General features: G+C 47.2%; 1 protein-coding gene across 1 annotated transcript; it reads right to left on the reverse strand.

Moving 5' to 3' along the window:
* Positions 1-1,490: 1,490 nt before the first annotated feature.
* On the reverse strand, positions 1,491-26,769 carry URB2 (URB2 ribosome biogenesis homolog). Its single transcript, XM_020894603.2, has 10 exons — positions 26,566-26,769; positions 24,680-24,818; positions 22,487-22,663; positions 17,270-20,591; positions 14,451-14,611; positions 12,303-12,413; positions 11,564-11,806; positions 7,884-7,971; positions 5,178-5,317; positions 1,491-1,934 (listed from the first exon to the last, which is right to left on the reverse strand). Exons 2-10 carry the CDS (start codon positions 24,803-24,805, stop codon positions 1,737-1,739), a joined length of 4,566 nt encoding a protein of 1,521 aa, XP_020750262.2. The 5' UTR covers positions 24,806-24,818; positions 26,566-26,769; the 3' UTR covers positions 1,491-1,736.
* Between the last annotated feature and the right edge of the window lie 3 nt (positions 26,770-26,772).

Below are 26,772 nucleotides of genomic sequence, written 5' to 3' on the forward strand. Positions count from 1 at the left end.
ATAATTCAAGTTTATATTTTGGCTGACTAAAAAAGGGGTATCAAGAGAATTCCAAAATAAATTCCACAAAGATAATGTGTAAGAAAAAAAGCAAATATCCCAATTGAGAAATAGGCTATTACATAAGACACATAATTGCATAATTTATTTAAGAAATAAAATGGTAGATATAAAAAATGAAAAATCTCTTAGTAATTAGAGAAATTCAAAACAAAATAACATTTCACCATCAAAGAGGCATTAAAACAAAGAAAACCAATAATAATTGAAGTTGATTCACTGGAGGGAAAATAAATTTGTACACTTTCTGAAGGGCAATTTGCCAATATTTATATAAATCCTTAAAAACCAATAAGACTTTCTAACAAACAATACAACTTATGGGAATTTATCTTATAGAAATAATTAAAGACAGAAGTAAAGAGTTGGCTGCAAGCATCGTCTGTAAAAGAAAATTTGGAAAGAATCTGACATCTATCATGGGGGATTTATTAAATAAAACAGCTGCATCTGCTCAGCAGATTACTATGCAGCCTCTACAAAGTGTGTCTAGTATCTGTATAGTCCTTAAGATGTTACTAAAATATTGCCCAGGAAAAAAAGCCAGGTAATTACAACAAAAAAATATATTTATGATCCAATTTGGCAACTACACATTTACTTAAACACACATCTACATATATATATGTATATATATGCATAGGTGGAAAGATGATTGTGGCTGTCTGAGCAGCTAAGACAGGGGATATTTCTACATTTTTTTTCCTTTATTTTTATTTTCTGAGGTTGCTACAATGGAATGTATTGCTTAGGCAATATGAGAAAAACAAAAGTATTTAATATTAAATTAAAATTTAAAAAAGAAGAAAGTAAAATTCCAAAATAAACTTCTGTGTGCGGAAGCAGGAAGGACATGGAACCCCAGGCCTAGAATCTTCTCACCAAGCATCCACCTGCACAGTAGGGGTCACGATCCCCGCCCAGAGCAGTCACCCGGCTGACGCCAACCACATCTCAATGCTCCAACGTGCCCAGCTCCACCCAAAGGTACAGGAGGGCACCTCGGGAGGAGGGCAGAAAAGCCGTGTGTCAAGAACATGCCACATCTGCTTGAAGAACATAAAAGGCAAAGAGATTTAAATTGGGCTTCATTATATAACCATGTACCTGAGGTGAAAAAAACAAGTCCTACATAATTCCTAGCGACTTCCCAGGTAGCACAATGGATAAGAATCCGCCTGCCAACGAAAGAGACATAGGAGACGTGGGTTCGATCTCTGGGCTGGGAAGAGCCCCTGGAGTAGGAAATAACAACCCACTTCAGTACGCTTGCCTGGAAAAATCCATGGATAGAGGAGCCTGGCTGGCTACAGTCCATAGGGTTGCAAAGAGTCTGACATGACTAAGCAACTGAGCACATAGTTCCTAGCAGGAAGAGGGGACCTTAAACCACTGGACTAACAAAGAACCACATTCGGAACAGCCACAAGGGAGATCTGGCAATTTTTATTCAACTCACCAGGATCTATTTTCAGGATGCTATTGTAACGTTTACTGCATTAAAAAAATACGTTAAAAAATATTCGGTGTGAAAAAATAACTGTAAAAGGCAATACATATTATATCAACCCCAAAGGATTTTGCACATATTTCAATGCTGTGAATTCAAGCATCTGAAACCTGACATCCTCCAGCTCGCTCGGGCCCGGGGCCATGGTGGCATGTCCTGGTGCAGCTTAGACAGCATATCTTTTCTCTCCCTCGTGCTTGGCCTTGTGGTACTTCACATAGTCACTATGCAGCTCCTTGAAGACGTCTCTCACCCCCTGCTGCAGTGAGGCCCGCAGGAACTGGATGTCAGACTCAATGCACAGGTCTAGGATGAGGTAGATACCCTCTTGCAGGAGGACTTTCACCGCTGGATACAAAGTGACCTGGGATGAGGAGATACACTTGTCTGTGAGAGTGAACACGCAGATGCCAGGCCCTAGAATACCTGATGAGGGAGTCCAACTTTGGCCGCCAATTTGAGAAAAGATGCTCCTTTTAAAATATCATTTAAAAAATAAATAAATAAATAAATAAATAAAATGTCATTTTGCAGGTAACTTAATTGAATATTCATACCTTAAAAGTTTTCATTTGGAGGAAATAGAGGTCAACTCAAGCCAACAAAAACCTGGAGTAAAACATCATGAAAGCACAGAGGTAGCTTTGCTATTCAGTAAATGATGCTTCTGTGCCTACCAGGGGTGTTTAAAAACTGGAAGCTTTAGATTTAAAAATCGTATAGTAACCGTCACCTTACGGGTCACATTCATCCATGTGGCCAGTCTCACTGGAAGCTATCCTACCTGTGGGATGAGGGCAGCAAAGTCACCACCTTCCCCAGAGCAGGGCAGGCGGGCAGCATTCTCCAAGCAGATCCCTGATAGATCTTGTCACAGGGCCCAACATCAGATGTGATTTCTAACTACCATTTAAAGAATCTGGGTTAACCAAAATCTGAGCCACAGAAGGAGAAGTGGGCAGTCCAGATCTGGTATGACTACATCTGCTACTGGCACAAACTTTCAGATCAGAGATTCAGACTGGTATCTGGACAAAAAGACCAAGACAGCAGGCGCTGCTCACCCTGCCAGGGCCTCGCAGGCTTCAGCTGGACCTGGGCTGCACAGAGTGCACACCGCAGCAGCTGCAACCAGAAGCAGCAGGAAGGTTCGGGTCGACAAGCCTGGGGGTTGGCCGGTTCTTTATTAGTGTCCTGATGACCTAGCAGCTCATGCCTCTCTGCAAACATGCAGCTTCCAGCAAGGATACAGTTTATTAACTAGAGGCAGCATGATTCACCAAGGTAACCTCTGGGAGGCATAGTCCTAAAGAGGCGATTTGTTTCTACCACTAATGATGCTATTCTTCACATTATGGTTATTTTCACATGATCACTCAAAAAGCATTTGACAGATGATCACCTTAATTAAATTTTACTCTTTTATAGATGATAAGAACATTCAAGGACAGCAGGAGGAATGACTGGTCTGTGATTCCATACTAAGGTATTACGGAAGGAAAGAAAAAGTGAAACAAACTGGAAACAGAAGTCCTTAGCCTCTCTAGCTGGGGTGAGAACTTGCTCACTCATTCACTGAATCATCACTCACTAAACAAATAATCCTCCTTCCAAACGCAAGAAGAGGTGCAGTTATTTCCCCAGGGGAAGAACAGATATCTGAACTGAATGCTGGAGTTCAGATGTCGCAATCCTTTTACCTGGCGTCCTCTGGAGAAGGCAAAGCCCAGAGCATGGGGTGGGGTCGGGTTGCGGGAACAGGAAGGCGGTAGGATAAGGACAACACAAGCACTGCACATCTTCACATTAGACAACTTATTTAGAAAACAAGGGGAGGAAGCCAGTTTCTACAACACTGGCCAATGAATGAAAACACTTCTAGGTAACTTTTAAAAGGACCCTAGGCCAGGTGAGTAATGCAAACAATTTACCCAAAGCTATCAATAAAGAGGGAAAACTGTACATCTGATCTATGGGTAAAAGAGAAGATAAAAGTGACGATAATCTCCCTGACACACACCCAGGGTAACACAGCACAGCTCTGCATGGAAGGAACAAGGTCTTCAGCAGTGGCTGCCTCTCCCTGACCGAGGCTGTCTCACTGTCCTCAGCCCCAATCACTGACACACCTTCACCGACGGCACCTGCCTCCAGAACGCGAGGAGAAGGCGAGCTACCCCTGCCATCCAGCCTGTAATTAAAACAACACATCTTCCTGGTCTCAAAAGATTTATGGTTCTCTCAGTAGAAGCTGCTAATGCACATGAAATACTTTCTTCATTACCAATATTAAAAACAAATAAAAGGTAAAATGTAGACTGTCCTGCCAATGGATTTTGGGACACAACTCCCTGAGATAATTCCCAAAGCCTTTGGTCTTCAAGATTAAAAATCAAAAAATACTGATAAGCATAAATTAGACATGTATAATGAGGCTGGGATGCGAAAGACTTTTCATACAGTAAATCTCGGGGTGATAATCAGTGACTTCACGCTTCAAATTATAGACTCCCCTCTTGTCCTTAGGTAAGTGATACTGTGGTGTCTCCTTCTGTTCTTCAGCTCATGCTCCAACAAAATCTCTCACATTAATGACTGCTTGGGAAATACCAAGAGTCTATAAAAATGCTAAATAACTGCAAGGAAACCAAACTCCAAGCCCACATCTCATTCAAAGGATGACTTGAAGGGGCTCTTCCGTGCAGCTCTGGCTCCCATACACCTGCCTCCCACCCACCCACCCACCTGCCCACATGATGGGCATCTCTGCTGACAGAGGGAGCAGGGTCGGGGCTGTGGAAATGCCCTGAAACAGGGTCCGGACGTATGCATACATGCATACATGCCAGGGTTCTGAGGAATCCCATTCAGATGACCCTCCTTTGAGGAAACGGTAACTCCTCTAATGTAACACTACCAGCCGCTCACCACCAGTCTTACAAGATTCACAATAGGATATTCTATCGGGAGCAAGATATCCTACACAAGTAGACAGATACACACCTGAACATACTGTACTTTAAGCCTCTGACTTTCCATTATAACAAGTAAGACATGAAGTCTTATAAGGAACTTAATACACAGGTCACAGGGGGCCTTGTGGAATTACAAAAATAGCACACTGACACGCCAAAGTGAGATCACTGTTGAAGAATGAATGAATTATCCAGAAGCCCAAAGTCAGATGATCTGGGACTACAGCCTTTAATCGGACTGAACAAGTCTACCAGGATCTTCCCCAGGTCACCTATTGGAGTGAGAGCAGCTGAGTCACATGCACAATGAACCCTTGAGCCCTCTGCTGCTGAGGGACCCCAGGACCTCTTTCTGTCTCCTGCTCTAGGACTTGGGTCCCTCCTTTCCTCTCCCTCATGACCCAAGAGACCAGGCACAACAGGCCCAGGGTTTGCGCTGGAGCAAGAAGAGACCCAAGGGTGGCTGCAGGAGCCCGCGAGCCCCGCGCCGCCAGCCTCTGCATCTGTGTGGCTGTCTCGGTGGCCCTGCGGGGCTGCTGCAGTCGCGGGGCAGCTGCCCCCAGGGAGGACCGCCAGGAGGCCTGTGATCGCGGGTGTGAGCAGAAGCCCTCGGGGCAGGCAGCCCGGCCTACCTTCTGTGCCTCCACCACATACTGGGCCACCATGAAGGGGGAGAACACCCGGAACTCCTCTGCCCGCGCCGCCACGTGGCTGTACATCCGCTCCAGGAGGCGGGCACACTCCAGCACCACCGGCAGGTCCTCTGCGCTTCCTGTGGGGGCAGCATTCCCAAACCGATCAATTCAGAGACCGTGCATTTTAACTCTTCAATTTTACACTTTCAACATGCCCCAGTTATTCAAACCTTCTGTTTCTGTTTTGTTTGTTTTCCTAGACTCTTTAACTGGCTCAATTTGAAGACAGAATTAGGGGGAGACAATGCATCCAAATATTTATCTATATTACAAAGAGAAGAACACTTACAATACTCAAGAGTCCACGATTGTTTTTTTAAGAGATGAACTAGAATAACCAAGATTTCAGGATGAATCTAGGATTGCTATTGTATTTAAAAAGGAGACGGATATCTAAAAGAAAAATTTAAATGGGGGAAAAAAAGAAAAACCATCTCTAAAAAAAGGCTTTTGATATCAAATGGTTCTGAAGATAAGATGGCCTAATTGTGTCTTTGCCTCGTTAAGTTCCAAAAGTTGTCTAGGATTTTTCTTTCATAGTCAAATATATATATATATATATATATATATATATGACTCAACTAACATTACTAGATCTACCCAGTTTCCCAGATTTATTTCAGATTCCTAGTTCTTCCCATCTTAGAGTTCCAGGATCACCCAGGCCTTAACAAACTCCTCCTCGGAATTCTAACAGTCTGAAATGTACCACAACCCAGGGTATACATGCCCCCCCCCAAGTCTGTCACAGCAGGGTGGGCCGGGTACCCCAGCACAGCAGAGCAACCTCCCTGGTTTTCCCTCAGCATAGTAATACACTGTTTTTATTAAATTCTAGAAAATGCAAACAAGCCTATAATGACAAAAAGCACACTGGTTGTTGCCAGGGGCTGGGGCTGGACCCCAAGAGGGCTCTTCTGGGGATGAAGCAAATGCTGTTTTAACTGTCATGGTGCTTTCCTGCATGAATTTATCCATCAAAACTCACTGAAGTATATACTTCAAACGGATGCAGCTTCTCACACATATATTATGCAACAATAAGCTTAATTTTTGGAATGCACAATGCCTTTTTTTAGACACTGAACATATACACAGATATCTTACACATAAGCAATTCTTCTCGGTGAACGCTACTTTATGGAAGTGCATCAGCGGTTACCATCACTCCACTGAATGCGTCAATAAGTGACACACACGAGCGAGCCTCTTTAGCTTCTAATCTATACCACATCTTCTCTCCTGAAACCCTGAAGACACGTGTGGTTCACACAGGAATGCCTGGCACCTGTTATTTCAGTCCAAATTTAACATGTGGCTATTAAAGAGTATAACCACCCACAAAAAAAAATAACCAGCTAAGAGGCTCCGCGATTAAGCCATGAACACATCAGAGAGCCCAGTCTGGCCTGACGGGAGGTGACTGGGCCACACCAGCAACGACGAGGCAGAACCCAGAGCCCAAGATCAAACTTTAGGGCATGCTGATGACCACATGCTGCACACATCCAATCCACCCTGACTGCCAGTCCAGGACCAGGTCTTCTGCCGCAGTGGATGGCACAGCCAGAACCAGGCTCTTGCTCGTGAGTTCAGAACTGATCTCAGCAGCCTGAGCACAGAGCTGGGGTCACACCCACGGCCCGCACAGGGTCAGGAGCCTGTTTCCAAATCCTGTTGCCAGATAGACTCACAAAGTCACAAGAGAATGAGAAATACCTAATTGTGCTACTAGCTAACCCCAAAATTAGGCAGAATAACTTGGGAATTACAGTCAGTAATAACTTTACCTTTTCTCCTTCTGCAAAAAGGTAACTGGTTAAGTAGCTTAAATCTCCAAATCTAAACCCATTAACCTGATTCACAAGTGGGGATTACCACCATATACTTGGGTGATTATATATTTCTAGTCCAGAACTACTGCCTTGGGGTTTCCCCCCAATGCCCTCCAAGCTGAGCTCTGAGGCCCTCCTTTGTAGTCCCAAGCACCCAGCACACCCACCCTTGTGCCAGGCACATCAGACGGTATGTTCATGCTACACAAATTTGAAACAGCACAGTATAGAAAGCTTCACTTTATATGCAAATTTCTAAATATTGAGAATCTCCCACAAATTAGAAGTTTAGCAAGAATCAACCAACTTCAAGGCTGGAAAACCAGCTGTACACATAATTTATGCGACTGCCATATGGCAGTTTGCTTCACTGTTAAACAAACATGACCTTGCCGAGATACAGTGGGAATGGTGAGTTGCAGAGACTCCACCCTTTTATAAGATGAGTGATGAGCTGGCTCAGCCACTGCCTGCTCCCCTTTAATCTCCCCACTGACCTACGAGCTCCAGAAATAGTTCTTGAATCCGCACACTTTTTTTCCTCCAGAAAAGAACTATTTCAATTAGGGGATGTCAAATGCATTCACTGCTGTGGATATAGTAAAAACTGTGACAGTTTTTTTTTTTAATGTGACATTTTAAAAAACTGTTCTGAGTATTTCTTTAATGATCTGAATATGTACCTTATTTAAACTTCACTGAGTTGTTTAAGTTGGGTGGTATTTTACCTTTGGTAATATGTGTGGCCAAAGACAACTGTAAAATAAACACATTTGAAATTGTGCATAATACCGTTTCTCTGAATTACCTTTATCTTTCTGCCGTCCTTCATGTATAACTGAACACACCAATCTATGAAAACAGTTCAGGAAAGAAGGGATAGTTTTCAGCATTACCTGCAATAAGAGACAAAAGAATATAAAAATACAGAGGCAACTGTTTATTTCAAATTCTACTTTAAAGGAAGTTGTATTTATTTCCTTCTTAACTTTACCCATCAGGATACTCAAAACAGTTGCAGCAACTCCTTCTAGCCAGGACTTTCTAGGGAAATGCTCACTCTACTTACTTAACTGCTTTACATCCTGTTTTCATGGTTGGAGTAGGGCTTCCACACTGCATTAACTTTAGGAATCTAATGAAGGATCCTAGTTTAGAATTTACTGAATCTGTCTTTTACTCTAAGCTGTTTCTGGTGCATTCTGGATATGGGTAGAAACAAGTAACAAAAAGTACAGTAGCCAATGTATTCAAGTATAATGGCCACTAGAGAAAAGATTACATAAAGCAAACCCATCTAAAATGAGAAACAAAATTTCTCATTTTTTAGCAATGAAAAGGTCTGGCTGGGACTTCATCTTGAAAAATGATATCTAAGTTATACATAGGATTCTTTTATACTCAACCGTCCTGAGATCTCAAGATTGCCAGGAGAAATATCAATAACCTCAGATACACAGGTGACACCACCCTTATGGCAGAAAGCGAAGAAGAACTAAAGAGTGTCTTGATGAAACTGAAAGAGAAGAGTGAAAAAGTTGGCTTAAAGCTCAACATTCAGAAAATGAAGATCATGGCATTCGGTCCCATTACTTCAGGGCAAATAGATGGGGAAACAATGGAAACAGTGACAGACTTTATTTTGGGGGGCTCCAAAATCACTGTAGATGGTGACTGCAGCCATGAAATTAAAAGACACTTGCTCCTTGGAAGAAAAACTATGACCAACCTAGACAGCATATTAAAAAGCAGACGGACATTACTTTGCCAACAAAGGTCTGTCTAGTCAAAGCTATGGTTTTTCCAGTAGTCATGTATGAGAGTTGGATTATAAACAAAGCTGAGTGCCAAAGAACTGATGCTTTTGAACTATGGTGTTCAAGAAGACTCTTGACAGTCCCTTGGACTGCAAGAAGATCAAACCAGTCAATCCTAAAGGAAATCCTTCCTGAATATTCATTGGAAGGACTGATCTGAAAATGAAACTCCCAATTCTTCGGCCCCCTGATGCAAAGAACTGACTCATTTGAAGAGACCCTGATGCTGGGAGGGATTGGGGGCAGGAGGAGAAGGGGACAACAGAGGATGAGATGGTTGGATGGCATCACTGACTCAATGGACATGAGTTTGAGCAAGCTCTGGGAGTTGGTGATGGACAGGGAAGCCTGGCATGCTGCAGTCCATGGGGTCACAAAGAGTTGGACACGACTGAGCAACTGAACTGAACTGATCCTGAGATCATAATCAAAGCAAGACACTGTCAAATAAAGCAGCCACAAGCCACATGTGGCTACTGAAATTCAAATTAAGTTAAAACTTCAGTTCCTAGTCATACAATTTCTAGCCCACATTTCATATGGTCAAGACATGGCCAACAGTTCCCGTGGGAGACGCAGGTACAAACACCGCCGGCCCAGGAGAATTTCTATTGAGCGGCACTGCTCTAAGGCCCAGGGTGAACAAAGAGTGAATCAAAGGCTAGGACTCTTTTCTTGGGTACAGTTTATTCAAGCAAGGTCTGGAGAGCATAATATACCGCTCTTTATGCCAAACCATCAACTTCAGCAACATGTTCAGAAAGGGGGGTCATCTTGCCAATTCTGTCAGCATGTCACCACGCGTACTGAGGCCTTCGCTTCATCCTGAGGTCAGTGATGAGAAGCACATAGACCCAAGGTCAGACCACCTGAGCTCACACACGGCTGAACGTGCAGTCCTGGACAGAGCACTGAGTCTTCTGTGCCTATTTCCTCACTTGCAAACTGAGGATAATAACAGGTTGTCATGAGGGTTAAATAAGGTAAAAGACACCCAAAGCTCAGAGTGGCACCAGCTGCTGTACTGCCGGGTACCCTGGCTGGGCTCACTTGTGCTACTCCCTTCAGATTCACCCGAGCAGATTCTAGCCGGGGGTTTGGATCAACCCTTGTGTATCACCTACTACACACGACCCAACGCACGGGCCCTGCTCCCTGCAATGTGCCCCACAGGCTGTCACAGGTCACATCCTTCTTTACTGCAACACCATGTTGTTATCCTTGTCAATTCTCTCCTATTATTAAATGGTCTAATTCTGCTCAATGGTTATTCATCATTGGTTTTGCAGGAGACGCACACAGCTTTCCAATGTTACTTTCAAAAACTGCATGAAACCCCACAGCTTCTGCAAGATCTGCAGGTCCAGTTTATAACTGATCGGTACTGACCTCTTCCCTGGTGGCTCAGACAGTAAAGCGTCTGCCTACAATGCAGGAGACCTGGGTTCAATCCCTGGGTTGGGAAGATCTCCTGGAGAAGGAAATGGCAATCCACTCCAGTATTCTTGCCTGGAAAATCTCATGGACGGAGGAACCTGGTAGGCTACAGTCCATGGGGTCGCAAAGAGTCGGACATGACTGAGCGACTTCACTTCCACTTTATTGCATGTATACTCTACAGTCACACAGTAATCTAAGAATCAGCAGGGATCTAACAAACAAAGATGCTGACAAGATGGGCAGGGCCAAAGGTGATTGTTAAGTGGGGAGGACATTGGATGGAGTGCTGAGTTTACCAGAAAACAAATTTTTCAAAAACTACACTATCGGCAGGTCTCCAAATTTAGAGCATTAAAACATTTAAAAACATTTGAACGTGCCTATGTGTATGTGTATCTGTCCTATTTAGAAGTTCCCATGTATCACGTAGAGCAGTGGCACAGCAAAACGAACATTGGTCAAGGAAATCCAGTCTTCTGGCTAAAATTCAGACTCAGCGGGGTGACACTGATCAAATCATTCAGGAGCTCTGAGCATCAGTTTCTCTACCAATGAAATGGGATCGTCACTGACTACAGAGTTGCTGCAAGGTGAAACGAGACACACAGCACATGTTCAGTAAATGTCAGCTGAACTGAAATCTCTTCTATGAAGCATTTGTTACCAGTCTCATTTTATTTAAAAAGCAGCATACTATAAAACCGGAACTCAGGATGCCTCACTCACTGTATCCAACTGAATTATAAACCTGAGATGAGATCTAAGCCAGTGAGTGACATTTAAATATATGATCCCCATGTCTCAACAGTAAAGAATCTGCCTGCAATGCAGGAGATGCAGGTTCAATCCCTGGGTTGAGAAGATCCCCTGGAGAAGGAAATGGCACCCACTCCAATATTCTTGTCTGGGAAATCCCATGGACAGAGAAGCCTGGTGGGCCACAGTCCAAGGGGTCACAAAGAGTCAGACACAACTTAGTGACTAAACAACAACTGCAAAAACAGAATAATTTCTAATGGGCTTCCAGAAACACCTACTACACAGATATGTTTCAAGTGTCAGATTCAACAGCCTGATGTAAAGGTCAAACACTCCTGTGCGTTAGAAACCACTTGGGCCCTGGAAACCACTGGAAACAAACATTGCAATGATTGCAAACCATTACGCTCCTCCTGCTGCTGCTCTTCTGAAGGGTGCATTTCCCTGACCACATGCACCCTGCCCTCCTCACCTTTGGGTGACACTGCAGGATTGAAAAGAGTACATTGTGTGCCCTCGAGAAGATACGCCCATACTCAACGGGCTTCAGGTGGTCCAAGGGCACGGTAAGCAGGATGCTGAAGGCCAGGCTGACGTGGTGCGGGTTGCTGATGGTCCCTTCCCCCTGCCGCAGCAGCGCAGCCAGGACGTCCAAGACAGGCCCCACCAGAGCCAGGGCCAAGGGCTGCTCCTGACAAGCCTCTCGGGTCTGCAGCTACAGGGCAAGGAACAAGGGACAGAAAATGAAGGCAAATCTCCAGGGAAATAGCCCCAAAGCTGAAGTGACAGAGGTAAGAAAGTCCAGACTCCAGCACTGACCAGGTCCCACCCTGACCCCCATTCACACTCCCACCCTCTTCCTCCTGATGCTCCCCCTATCCACACCTAAGTACAAAGGGGCTTTGCCCACTAATGCAGATTCCCAGGGAAACAGCAAAGCAACAAAACAGAAGATCAGAGAGAAGGCTTAGACGCTACGCCCTGAGAATGTGCTAATCCAGGGCGATGCTCATGTAGCACAAGTTAGACTCAGAGCTGATAATGACATAAGCACAAACTGTAAGCACAGTGCTTACAGCTGACTTCAGGACGCAGCCCCAGAAACACGCTCTGCATAATGAAACCAGCGCATGACAGAAAACCAGCGCATGACAGAAGCAGAGGCAACTGAAAGGCAGGGACAGGGGTATGCACAGCCCAGAGGTACTCACCGTCAGAGCCGTGACCACTTGCGGGCATGCGCGCCAGAATAAACGGGCCTTCTCGTCACTGCATGGACAGGTCAGGAGTAACTTAACCAATGTCGCAGCAGACAACACAGCCTAAGGGACAAGCGAAAACACTAGCAGTGGAAGGAGCTGGCATTGGAAGGAGGCCCATCTCGGGAAGCAGGCCAGTCACAGTGCTGTGACAAAGCATAGCCCGTCGGAGCCCCATGCTGGGGTGGGAATGAGACTCAGCTCAGGTCAAGTCCTGAGAGTGACATCCTTTACACCGCCTGAGGGAATAGATGAACCGCGTGGGCAGAATGGTGGCAGAGGAAGAGCCTTCTCTGCAGCGCCGCACTAAGCCCAACACATAAACATGCCAGGACAGTGAGACTGAAGAGTCTGCGGAGACCTGAATCGGAGGCCCCGTTCATCACGGCGCTGTCACGAGGAGGCCACCGCACCTTACCCACGAGACCCATCTGTGTTGAGGGACAAAAAGCAGGGCCAGCGGGAGATGCGGGCAGAGTGTGACAATCAGACCAGGTGCCGTGATGACCGGCGATGGTTCTAAACCATGAGAAGGAAGGAAAGTGACTGTGACCCAGGTGGGCATCTCATCCCGTGAACTCGGGCCTCATGGGGACCCCTCCTCCTCTCCTAATTTTGCAGCCTCCCCCACCACGAAATCCTCGCCTCTGCGCTTTGCCCTTGCTCCCTCCGACCAGACAAACCCACTCTCTCTGCTGAGATCCACTCCCCTCTCCACCTCCCTGCAGGCTGTGTCTCCCCATCAAGGGCCTGCTTACTGCCCACCCCTGCCACCCATCTCCCCACTCACTCACCCATTTCACCTCCCTTGTCTCCACAGGAACACCCCAGTTCCATCCAAATCCTCTTTATCTCTGAGCTCAGCTCAGCCTCACCTCCTCCACGGTGTTCCTCTGACTAGCTGATGGGTATCTTTCTTTCTTTTTAATAAATAAATACTGCATGGAAGATCTGTTTCTTGCCCAGGGATCAAACCCGAGCTCCCCATAGTGGAAGCCCAGGGTCTTAACCACTGAATGCTAGGGCAGTCCCTGCCAGGTCTAAACTGAAGTTCATGGGTTGTATCCACTGGCTGACTGAAGGGAAGCCCAGAGGCTTCTCCAAGCTAGGCCTTCAGGGCTGCAGACACACAGTGCAAACTCCCAGAGAGGCAAGCACGTGCTGTGGGGGGGCTCACATAGAGGAGAGGCCAGCTCCCCCTGTCGCCCCCAGTCTGCCTCCCACCAGCTCTCCTCCCACTCACATCAAAACCCAGCTCTGGGTGCCAATTCTAACCAGGACTCAAGAAAGCCCTCGTGAAGCAGAGAGAGCCTGGGACCCAGTGAGCCCCCAGCTCTGCCCTCCTGTGCAAGTGACAGCCTCCAGCCGGCCTGCCGCTCAGGGGGTTAGGGGCCAAACCCGAGCGCTTTGGCTCTGCACAGAGGCTCCCGGGACACAGTGACCTAGTGTGAAAGCAGGGCTTCATTAGCAATGACCAAGGAGGCTGGGGCAGGGGGCCCAAGGGCAGCTCGCTACCCTGAGAGTTTCAAGTGGGAGCCAGGTTTGGTATGCAACCAAACCAAGTAACATTTTCACAAGTATGAGGTGAGTGGTCTCAAACAATGGAGAGTAGAAATTAACTTTCTGTGTGTCAATATCATGAGTGTGTGCGTGCTATGCATGCTCAGTCTCTTCAGCCGTATGACTCTGTGCGACCCTATGAACTGTAGCCTGCCAGGCTCCTCTGTCCATGGGATTCTCCAGGCAAGAATACTGGAGTGGGTTGCCATTTCCTTCTCCAGGGGATTTTCCTGACCCAGGGATCAAACCCACATCTCTTCATTGTCTCCTGCATTGGCAAGCAGGTTCTTTACCACTAGCACTACCGGGGAAGCCCAACAGTATTCCATATGACAAGAACACAGTTGTAATTTGAAAGAGTTCCCCTTTGGAAAATACAGCCTCTGTGCATTGAGGACCTGGGCTCCCCTGAGTCCACAGCTCCCTCCCAAACTCCTCGGGGCCTACAGTCTCTGTCGGATTGATACTGCACGTTTGTATCATTCAGCACTGACACAGGCATTCCTAACTTTTCCCACTGAAGCCAAAGGAGCAACCCACCTGCAGATCTGCTCTCCACAGGTTACTGATGTCCAGTCCCTGGAGGACACACTGCAGCCACATGTGGAAGTCCTCTGTCGTCCCAGCCTCTAACATTTGGGTGAACAAGGCTCCCAGGTGAGGCTCAATCTCCTCAACTACCTGAGCCGGAATCGCAGGATCTGTGAGGGAAACAGGACTGCTGAGATCTGGCAGACAAGGGCAGGTTAAGTAAACCATTTCAGTACGATGAAGTGGTGTGCAGTCAGTAAGGGCACCTCGGGGACAAGGAGAGTCATGGTGCAAGTGAGAAAGCAGGGCACACTCACAGCCTGACGCTGCCCTCTCACACCAGCCCCTGCGCCCTGCCCACAGCTCCTGTGTACCCAGTGCAGGGAGTCCAGGAGGATGATGATGGCGATGTTTAGCAGGGCTTACCTCTGGACCGTGGGAGGCAGGTGACTGACAATTGCGTCATACTCTTCTCTACTTTTCTTGTATTCTTTTATGAAATCAGTAGGGGCTCAGAAGTGGGGTGGTACTTTTACATAGATGGGGATGTTGAAGGGATGGAAAGAAGCCCGGGCTCATGGAGCCTGCCTGTTGCAGTCACCCCGGTACACCTACTTAATGCAGGACAGTCTTATGAAGTACACCCAGGGTCCACAGGTTCATCAGAGAGCTCACAGTTAACGGGCCCAAGGTCCTTTACGATCTGACCCCAGCGTAACTGTTCCAGCCAGCAGATGAGTCCACCCCGAGCAAGCCCCTCCTGTGCCCCAGTCTGTTTACTACAGGCAGCGCTGGGGGCGGGTGGACAGGCCCAAGGCTCTGAGAGAGAACATCCAGGTCCAAGTGTCCCACAGCCACAGGACCCTGGAGGTGCGACCTCCCTGAGCCTCAACTCTCCCATCCGTGAAATGGGTGGGACAGCACCAACTCCTGTAGCTGTCAAACACTGGATGGCTGAACGTCAGCACCGTGACCTCACTGCCCCCGCCTCACCCATCTCCCCTGGGAGGCCTTGCCTGCCAGAGTCCACCGTGCTGGTCACTTCAAAGCTTTTCTTCACCCTGTGACTCAGGTAATTTGTGTGAACATCTGTTTACTAAATTAGGTCAAAACCAACACCTCATTCATTTCCGCCCATCTGTGCAGAGGACACAGCTCCACACATATAGGAAGCATTTTTTAAAGTGATGGTTTTTTATAACTGAATCAAGGTAGTCAATTCTCCTGTCAGCCAGCATTTCTTAAAAATCCTCATTTTTCTGAGCTGAGACCTACTTGACTCACCCCCAAGGACCAAGGTAGTCACCTTAACCCTCCCTCTCCCAGCCCAAAGCCCTGGACCACCCTCCTAGGCCTTTCCTCCAGTCCTCTCACCATGCTGGTCCCTTCTAGAGGTGAGTCTAGGTGCGTGAGGCCTGCCCCCATGGCAACCCTGGCAATACTCAGGTCTGTGATCTGGGGGTGCAGTGGGGTATGAGGCCTCACCCCCCGACCCAGATCTGTCTCTGGGGTAAAAGGTACCACAAGTCCAGGGACACATAATTAGGACTCAGAGGCCGCCTCCAATCACAGGGGTCTCAGGGATAAAGGAGGACACTCCATTCTATCCAACAAAGGGGAAGGGGGCCAGAGCTTTAAACCACCAGGGGCCATTTCTCAGGACACTGGTTTTAAATGCTCTAACAGAAGTGTTAAATGAGTTAACAGAAGACTGGATTTTACCCATTAAGAAAGTGACACCATTCCCTAAGAGAGTCGCTGACAGAGTGAAACAGAACACAGAACACGTGACCAAGGACTGACTAGTGTCAGTCCGCACCCAGAGCAGACCACGAAGAGAGGCAGCAGCCCTCTGCCCTGGCCATGGCCCAAGAGGCCTCTCTTCCTGCAGAGCCCAAGAACATCTGTGTGTGTGAGCAGACTATAGCCCCAGCTCGCCACCACAGCCTCCCTACCAGGAAACAGAGAGGTCGGTGTGCACTGTGAGGGCTGGGCTAGGCTGGCGGGCCCCCTGCCCCAGCTCAGAGGATCCTAACTAGCCTCCACCTCAATAACAAGCAAATAAGAAGAAAACAGGCCCACAGCAACGGGGGACAGTGCTACCTTGAGGAGATCAAGTTAGGGAGGGACTCTGGTCTGCTGACCTCTGACCTGGGGACAGCAGGGAGTGGATTCTGCACAAGGACACTGGCTGGGTTTTTGGTCCTGATTAGCTGGACTGCAAGGGTGACATCCAGCTAGAACACTGCAATGACATCATGGGCCAAGCCACTGTAATCAGGACCCGTGGCCCCACAATGGCCAGTGCCACTGAGGCCTGGGGGATGACATCCGCCCTCGAGGGATTTCATGAGGTCTCCTATAAATTAAGTCACCTGCAACTTTAAAAAGCTGGCAGGTGAATCTTTCTGAGGTCCACTGGCGGTGCTGAAGATCTGACCCTGGAGGGCCTACAAACAGGGATGAAGTCATCTACGCTGGCTTCTGGGGCCAGGACGGAGAGACGCCATCAGAGAAGAGTGACTCCAGACTGCAGACTAGAACAACCTCCAAAGTAAGTGAGGAACTAAAGTGCGAAACACTGTATCTAGAAGGCTGCTACTTGTGTAAAAGTGGGGAAACAATTGTGGGTAACACTCACATGCACGAAGAAGGGAGACTCTGGAGACAAACACCAGGGAGGGTGTCTACCAGCTCCCGGCCCAGTACCCTCTGAAACGCACACCTGTTTCAAAAAGGCGGTGTGCAGAAACTCACCTGGCTGCCATTCAGGGACCTTTCACCAAAAGCTCTGCAGTATGCAAGGAGCTCAAGAGAAAACATCTCACCTGCAAGGACTTTTCTCACAGAATGAAACACGGAGGTACACACAGAATCCTTCTGAGGGTGTAGTTCTGGGACCAAAATGAACAGAGTTAAAAACTGCACAGCTGCCTGGAAAGATGGGGGATCTCCCACCAGAGCTGGCAACTCCAACAGGACCTGAGCATAGATGGTCTGGTAGAGGGCAGTGTAAGCGGACAGCGCTTTGTCTGTCTCTCTGGAAACATCTGTCCAACTGTGCCTGGAGCGCAGGGCCACATGGGCCTCCAAGAGCGAGCCCACGGACGAGATGACAGCGGGCGGGAGGCAGCCCAGAGCCCCAGGGGCCACGCAGTGCTGGAGCAGGGCCCCCGCCTGTAGCACCGCCTCCTCCAACAGCTTGGGCAGCACTTCCGGGGCCTCGTCCTGCTGCTTCTGCTCCTTGACCAAAGGCCCCAGCACTTGGCACACCTTGGTTAAGGACACCAGCACGAGCTGCTGGCCCAGAGGAGTCTGTTTTTCTGACCGTTTTTCTGAGGTCACTTCACTGTGCAGTTGGTGCCCTGAGAGGAATGCAAGGATTTTCCCAAAATTGAGCCCCGGGCTGAGCTTTCTCTGGATGAGCATCTGCAGGAGCTGTTCTAAGAACGTTCCCACCACCTGGAGGAATTCCAGCCAAGAGGGGTCATCCACACTCACAAGAAACCTCTTACTGGCTCTGAACAAGGAGGTCAGTGTGATCTCAAAGATATCGCTAACATACATGACCCTGAGCACCGCCTGGGCACTCTTGCCTCTCTGCAGGCAACCGAGAAGCTGGTAGCACGTCCTCAGAAACCTGAGGGTCAGGGAGGAGGGGCAGGAGCTGCCCAGCGAGGAGACGGCCACAGACAGTAACAGAAGGAAACAGTGCACGTGGCGGGGTGCCAGGAGGCTGTCCAGCTGTAGAGCAGAAAGAACCCCCAAAAGCTGCAGGGTGCTCTCCAACTGCTCCCCCTCCAGCTGAACAAGGGAGTCACCCCTGACCAACGAGAGTATGCTCTGGGCAATTTCTCCTCTCGGCTCTACACCTTCAGATCCAACTTTGGCGAATCTGCTTTCCCAGTGAGCCATGACCATGTAATCCTCTTCAAAGAGCCAGGGCAGCTGCTGGCGGAGAAAAGCTGGCCCCCTCCGGGCAGCAGCACACAAGATGCTGCCGCAGCGCGCGGTCAAGCCCAGGAAGAACGCGGAGTGGAGGGACTGCATCTCGGGGAAGAGAGGGCTGTGGAGGACAGCCTGGGAGAGCTTTCCGAGTGTGATATCTGGTTCCTCCTCCGCTGAGTCTTCCTGGGCTTTGCTCACTGGCAAAGTTCTCAGCAGGACGCTGGCCAGGTACTGTAGGTCATCTGGACCAAGATATGATGTTAAAACCATGAGATTGGACATGACCAAGTGCCAGTGGGCGATGGGGTAGGTGAGCGCACTCACTGTCCCGACCTGGCCATCCCAGGAAGCTGATGTCCCCCGGGTCATACTTGCTCTCCCAGAGCCCAGGATGTAGGCAGCATCACGCCTCAGAGCACAGAGGGCTTCTTCAGACTGGAAACTGGCTTGCAGTAAGGTGTTCTTCATTCTCTGCAGGTGTAGCTGCTCCAAGCAGTACCGACCGAGGGAGCTGGACTGAACCATGAACTCCTCTATCTCCTCCCAATGCTTGGCCTCCACTCCTGGGAGCAGCGGAAGGGGGCCCGAGAGCTCTGGGGCGGCGCCTGCTAGGGCCCCGGGCTCAGAGCGGTACGGGCTGCAGCTCAAGCGCAGCACAGTGTCCACCTGAGCCCAGGTGTGCGCAAGCAGAAGGGCAGAGTCGCCGACCTTCTGCTGCCAGAGCTCAGGTGCTGAGGGCCAGGGCTTGCGGAGGAGGTTCAGCAGGGGCTTCACGAGGCCCTGCAGCAACCCGTCCATGGCCTGCTGCGTGCGCCTGACCAGGGGCAGGGGTGAGCCAGCATCCAGGCTCCGCGCATGGACCATGACACAGTACAGCAGCGAGCTCAGCGACAGGGACTTCAGGGCCATGTCCTCGTCACCCCGCAAGCCAGGCAAGACCAGAGACTGGAACTGCTCCTGCACGCAGGCCCACGTGTCCAGGACCTGGCTCGCGGGCAGCTCCGGGAGGCACTCTTGGAGCACCGCGGCAGGGCCGGCAGCCAGCACTGGCAGCCTCAGCGCCTCGGCCGCGGGGCGACAGAGCACCCCCAGCACCTCCTTGAACAGCCGGGGCACCTGCCGGAGCTTGGCGTACGTCTGGAAGAGCAAGTGGATCAGTGCCTCCTGGGCTTTCTGGGTCCGCAACTCTGTGACTTCTGCATCGATCCACGCTGAAGACAACAGGTCATCCAGGTCTGGCTCCAGGATCATATGATTCAGGGAGAGCAAAACCTTGAGGCAGCGGAACCAGGCTGGCACGAGGGCCTGTGGGTGGCTTAGCAGCAGCTCAGCCAGACGACGGTAAAAGTGGAACTGAGCCTCACCATGCCGGATTCGGTCAGCAGCGATGTTGTAGATAGTGTTACTGGCCACTGAGTTTAGAAGCTGTTCCACAACCAGGAGTTCTGTGGTCCAGTCGGACACGGACAGGGCTTGCCTCTGCTCCTCCAGGTGGGAAATTCTTAAGCAGCCAAAAAGTCGAGGCAGCACCTTGAAGCAAAGCAGCTGGTTCCCCTCCTTGAGGTAAGACTCTACAAAGAGTTTGTACAGCAAGGCCACGGAGTTGGCCACCACTAAAGCCTGAAGGGACGGGTCACAGTAGCCGGCATCCACCAGCCTGGCAATCACAGTGCCCAGGGGAGCTAGGAGATTCTTCATGGCCCCCATCTTTGAGTCGTCTTGCTGCTGGTCCAAGAGCTCCTCTTTGTACGAAGGGAGCAGCTCGGGCTGAAAAGCTCCACCACGAAGCACGGCCTCAATCTGATTCCTAATGTCCCGGCCTAGCACTGGCCGCAGCTGGCCTTGGCCAGCCTGAGTCCACATGCCCCCCGAGAGAAAGTGTCTCAAGACCAGGAAGGGCTGGAGCAGGTGCCCAGTCAATTCCCCAAAGGCGCGCCTTGGGTTGACCTGCTGCTGCTGAAGTGAGAGGTAATGGCCAAGGCTCAGGTGAATGACTTCAAACAACTGGGGTGTTACAGCTCCTGGCTGCCGACAGGCCGACCAGCAGAGCTGGCTCAGCAGCTCAACTATCAGCTCCTGCCTGGCCGTGTAGATGACCGCAAGGGCAGGTGTCGAGAGGATACCCTGGCAGCAGCTCAGCACAGCACAGATGTTCCTCTGGGATCCCGAAAGAGAGAACTCGGCTATTCTTTCATTGATGATCTGAGTATTAAGAAAGAAAGGAAAAAAAGGAAAAAAAAAAAAGAAAGAAAGGAGACTCGTCACTGACCCTAAACATGCAGACACTCAAAAGACACAAAACAATGAGCAAACTCATTCCTTGCCCTGATCTTAATGAGAAAGAAATGCCCAGATTAGCACATCTAAATGAACTTGACTTTTCCTTAGCACATTAAAGGAAGGCAGAGGACCTGTCTTAATTCCTACACACATTCATCTCCTACCAATATAAATCAAGAAAAGGGCTCCATACCTTTGTATATCTGCTGTCCCTTTCTAAATAGCAGAGTTTTATAAGGCCTAAAGTCCAAAGACTTCATGTTTTCTTAGAACCTAAACCTATAATTCAACTTAGATGCTACAGGTAGATGGGGCAGTGGCCTTTGGTTATGATCCTGTGGTCCAAAACACATTTTTATAATCAGTAATACTGTTTGTATCTAAAAAAGCCAAAGCAAAAGGCACTCTTAAAAGAAGAAAGCAAATGTTGCCAGTTACTACTTAGGATAATAGCAAACCCAGTCTACAGCTTTCAAAATTCTGAAATTCACAAAAACCAGAAATCATGAGGGCCAGGCAGATTCCAAAATTCACTTATGGGCTATGCGACTTGCTTCCAGCCTCACAGCATCTGAGAATCAAATTTAACCCAGGTGCTAAGTTATGAGTAGCCCAATGACATAGATGTGTTTATCTCCATCCATGTAACTGCTGTCTCTGGAAAAGCTGAACCAAAAACACTTTGTACTTAAATGCCAGCACTCTACTACTTTTTCTGATTTCACTCTACTATTTCTGATTGTACAATTTTTTCCGCTTTTATACCTGATAAGGTTATAAATTACACTCATGCACCATAGTACGAGTATTTTATACAATTATAAGGCATACATAAAAATCAAGGTGACCTTTTAAAGATCATATAAAGATGTGAGATTTTCTTCTCACATCCCCAAAGGACCATTCAGAATAACCCAGTTTGGTGACCACTGACCTATTATTTTAAAAAGTGATGCAATTCAGAACATAATTTCAAGAACCACTAAAGCCTGTGGACCATCAGGCATCATCCATTTAATTCCTCTGTTCCCAGCCTCTACTGCTTTTCTCCTGCCCACTGAGTCAGAAACCTTTGAGGAAATTCTCATTTAGATTTTGACCTTTGATCTCCCTCTAGTCCAACAAAAAGGTGGGGGGATAAAGGTATAAAGTAGCATCATTTGCTGGATACCTTCTCTAATTAAAAAGGTAATTAAAAATAAATAAATTTTTTAAAAGGTAATTAACCAGCTTATGAAAAAGTTCTAATCTTTTATTCAATATTAAATAATATAAAGTGCTTAGTTCAGTCAGCAGTGACAGCCACGGCAGATGAGGCCTGCCCACCGCTCACCTCCTGCAGTGCAGCCCAGTCCCTAACTCCCAGGGGTTAGGGACACCTGGTATAGAGAACCTGATAAGCATTCAATAAATATCAATCATTATTGTAACTCTAAATGTACTATTTTTTCTCCTCCCCTGCTGTTGTGCTGTGTGCGTGCTCAGTCGTGTCCGACTCTTTGCAACCCCATAGACTGTAGCCCACCAGGCTCCTCCATCCATGAAAGTTTCCAGCAAGAATACTGGAGCGTGTTGCCATTTCCTACTCCAGGAGATCTCCTAGACACAAGGATCGTACCTACGTCTAATGCATCCCCTGCACTGGCAGGTGGATTCTTTACTACTAGCACAACCTGGGAAGCCATCTCCCCTCCTACCTTGATATTTTCTGCAACTTGATATAATCAACCATAAGACAATTAAGCCTCGGGCATTAACAGGAAATCAACAGAGATATATGTAACACATACAGGATAACACAGCAAACTGTTAATTACCTTGATGAGGGAAATCTGAAGGTTAACTGTCTTTCCATTCTTGAGGAGGTTCTGCAGTTTTCTGCTATGTAGAATGTTATCTACATAGAGCCAAAGCCTTTCAACAATGTCTTCCTTCAGTTCAAGTTTTTTCTTATAAAATGCAACCAGTGACTGCCTTGCCCAATCAAGCAATACCTGAATTTGGAAAAAAATATACTTAAAAATAAATGAATTTCTTTATCAAGAAAAACATTGGACATTTATAGGGACACCCCATGAATAACCAAATACAACTGCCAGGGGGAAGAACTTTCTTTAAAACTTAACTTTGGTAATATTATGTTTTGGTACCTTAAAATATGTTTACTAAACAATCAATTAAACAAAAACAATTAACTTTGGGGACTTCCCTGGTGGTCCAGTGGCTAAGACTCCATGCTCCCAATGCAGGGGGCCTGGGTTCGATCCCTGGTCAGGGACTAGATCCCACATGCCACAACTAAAAGATCTTGAATATCACAACAAGGATACTGTGTGCACCAAATAAGACCCAGCACAGCCAAATAAATAGATAAAAGAAAAAACAAAAAAACTAATTTTGCCTTCACCTGGGGCCAATAAAAAGTTTCAAGTGAAACAGTTTCTTCTAACTAATCACTTCTAAATTTTAAAAGTTAAAAGCACAACAATTGCTCAGGATGGCCACAAAAAGAATGACAGACAAAAGCAAAGACGCAGAGTCAGGAGACCAGAGTTTGTGTCCTGGCTTCCTGAGTTACCTGCAGCTTCATCTCTAAACCTACTTCCTGCATTCAGAAGACAGCATCTTCCATGAATGTTTCACAAATGCTGTATTAGAAGGAGGGCTGAACATGAGATAGTTTTCATTATTGTGACATGATTCCTTATTCATAAACACAAGGAAAGGTGGTGAGGCCTCAGCTCAAGACACCAGAACTGTCAATAACAGCATGAAGAGTGCAAATGCTAAGAGGAAAACACTCTCCCGAGAAGGAGAGTGGAGACCTTGACCAAACTGCCTGCCACAGCTGTCAGGGGACACTTAGGCAGCAACGACTCTTATGCACAGCCAGATTTAGAAACTACTAGTTCTGCTGGTGCTGTACAGAGCGGATCTCATCATTCCGACAGCTGAAATCCATCTTTGACACATTTTGAACTGCTTTATTGTTGTTGTTTAGCACTAAGTTGTATCTGGTGTCTTTGGCAACCCCACGGACTTTAGCCCACCAGGCTCCTCTGTCCATGGGATTTCCCAGGCAAGAATACTGGAGTGGGTTGCTATTTCCTTCTCCAGGGGATCTTCCCGACCCAGGGATCAAACCCATGTCTCCTGCACTGGCAGGTGAATTCTTTACTGCTGAGGCACCAATTTAATCCAATTTAATGAGTTCATCATCCTGGTGTCTCCATTATATTAACAGTTTTTCTTAGTCAGATAAGTTTGAGAAATGTTAACAAAGAACCATGTTTTTCTTGGTTCCTAATTTGTTTCTAATCTATCAGTTTATAATCTATTTTCCCTTGGGTTATTACAAATGCTAAAGCTTCTCTACTTCCCAACCTTTGATTCATCAAGTTCCAAACATGTTTAAAAAGCACCAATAAGAATTGCTTATGGAGCATCACTTAGGATTTATAAATAAATGAAACTGCCAACAGACTCAGAACCTAATTCCTGTAACCCAAGTCCAAATTTGTTCACTGATGCACATACTTAGGGCTTCCCAAGTGGCACCAGTGGTAAAGAACCTGCCTGCCAATGCAGGAGACATAAGAGACACAGGTTAAATCCCTGGGTTGGGAAGATCCCCTGGAGAAGGGCATGGCAACCCACTCACAGTATTCTTGCCTGGAGAATCCCATGGACAGAGGAGCCTGGCAGGCTATGGTCCATAGGGTCACAAAGAGTTGGACATGACTGAAGCAACTTAGCACACACCCACATAATTTGGAATATAAGAGATATTTCCAAACATAAAAGAAATGCTGAGGTTTTGTAACAGAAAAAGTTTGTTAGAGAAATATCTATTAACTTCTTCTCACTGAAACTACTTTTAACTTTCTAACTATGCTTCCTTCTCCAGCCTTTTCTCTAATCTTTAAAAATTTTAACTAAACATCAATATGCAATTTAATAAATGATCATTAGTTTAGGTTGGAAAAATGTAACTTTCACATTAAACTTACTTGTTCTTTATTTGGAAGATGACACTGGTGGGAAATCCAAGCAAAGTGAGCTAGTTTTAGTTTATCTTCCCAGGATGTTCCCTTGCTTTTAAGTTTCACAGAAATGCCAGAATAAACAGCTGCCATTTCGGCACTTTACCTACAATTTAAAGCAACGGAAAAAAAACATTATATAAAGGTCAAAGTTAATAGGCACCAAAAATGAATATTATGTACCTTATTGTCTACATAACTTATACTCCTTTTAAAAAAATTATTCAATGAATTAAAACACTGTTGGGCAGAAGTCAATATATAAGATGCTTGAGTCCATGAGTTTTCTAGAAGAAATTCACATGAAAGCAGACAGAAGATGGATTACACACATGTGTACAAGTATTCCTGCTGTGAGTAAACATCACATCCTCAGAGATCAAAGTGCAGGAATTCACTAAAACAAAACCCAAAGTGTTCAAATTACTTGTGAACACTCAAATTACTTTATTTTCACACATGGCTTTAGATTGAAAAGGTTGTTACTGCAAAAATGTTCTAATACATACATACTGTACAGTATGTATTAGGATCCACTCCATTAAACAGTTTAAAAAGATAAGCAATATTTGGAAATGATAATATTTCTCCAAGTTCAAAAGAAATAAAGTATAAACCCAGTCCCAATAGAAAGACTTATTTCAGCTGCAACGGTAACTTCATTAATTTACCAAAACACACTGCTTCTAAAGACTCTACAGAATACAGTTATACAATTAATGCTGTAAAATACAATACAAAAAAAATGATAACTAAAAAAAAAGATGACTAAAGCAGCAATACAAACATACCAAGCACTTATAATCCTATAAGACTGAGGTAAATGTAGCTTTGAGTTTCCTAAAAGTCATAGTAAAAATGGAAAACATATCAGGTTAAATCATTTTCATTATATAAAAGTAAACAAGTCAGTTCCTCAAAGGAGAAAGTTTTTAATGATACTTAACACTGAAATAAAGAGATCCCAGGCTGCTCAGTGGGTAAAGAATATGCCTGCAATGCAGGAGACACAGAGATGCAAGTCCATCCCCGGGTCCAGAAGACCCCTTGGAGAAGGGCATGGCAACACACTCCAGGATTCTTGCCTGGAGAATCCCGTGGACAGAGGAACCTGGTGGGCTACAGTCCATAGGGTCGCAAAGAGTCGGACACGACTGAAGCGACTGACCACAGCACTACAAATAGCAACAAAAAAATCGCAGCCTCACGATTCTAATTTAAATACTTTCAAACGAAAAGAATTTGTTCTCCTGAGAGCTGGATCACTGGATTTTTTAAATCTAAGGGGTCCAAAATTCTACAGACCTACCTTCAGAACTAATTCTCTATAGGCATCTTTACAAGGGAATAAGGAATGAAAGTACCCTTCCTCTGCTACAGAGACCAGAACAGTCAAAAGATGTCAGTCTGCCCGTGTGTCAAAACATCCAATATACATCCAACCGTTATAAATTGTTAAATTCAATGTTAGACAGCCATCACGACCATCACGACAGCTACAAAGTACTTAAAAAGCGTCTGAAGAAATAGCTACAAAGACGACTCAGACAACTCTCCTAGACCTGCCAACCTTGGGCTCCCGGTGACCGCAAAGATCTCTGCGAGCGGGCGTGGAAACCCGGGTTGAGGACCACAAATACGCGAGGACCGCAAAGCCGCGTCCGTCCTTGCGCGTTCACATGCCGGAACCCTGAGGAACTCAAGGAAACTAACAGCCAGGAGCCAGACCAGAAGCCGCCGAAGGAGCGACCCAGCGGGGAGGGCCGTGCCTTGGTGGGGAGCCCACCTGGAGGGACGTGGTCACCTGGTAGGAGCCGCGATTCGGGCGGAAGGTTGGGCGGGAGGGGACTCACCTGCAGGCCACCCCAGGTGAGGAACTCACAGACCCCGCCGTGAGGGGCAGCAGACTAGTCGGAGGGCAGTCCCCGAGTCGGGAGCTCTCCCGGCGGTTAGTACCGGACGGGGACCTCGCGGGGACTGACAGCGACAGCGGGAACGACCCCGGAGCTACCACGTGAGGGCCTGGCTTCTTCCGCCCAAAGCCCTCCGCGCAGGGCGGG

Source organism: Odocoileus virginianus, unplaced genomic scaffold, assembly GCF_023699985.2.
Source record: "Odocoileus virginianus isolate 20LAN1187 ecotype Illinois unplaced genomic scaffold, Ovbor_1.2 Unplaced_Contig_14, whole genome shotgun sequence".
Lineage (NCBI taxonomy): Eukaryota > Metazoa > Chordata > Mammalia > Artiodactyla > Cervidae > Odocoileus > Odocoileus virginianus.

Bases quoted from the DNA above. Each gene is read 5' to 3' on its own strand.
- URB2 (XM_020894603.2), bottom strand. From the start codon at position 24,805: ATGGCAGCTGTTTATTCTGGCATTTCTGTGAAACTTAAAAGCAAGGGA. The intron at 11,807-12,302 runs GTGAGTACCTCT...CTTGCCCTGTAG, and splicing joins AAGTGGTCACGGCTCTGACG to CTGCAGACCCGAGAGGCTTG. The intron at 7,972-11,563 runs GTGAGGAGGGCA...CTCTTATTGCAG, and splicing joins TCCTGCAGTGTCACCCAAAG to GTAATGCTGAAAACTATCCC.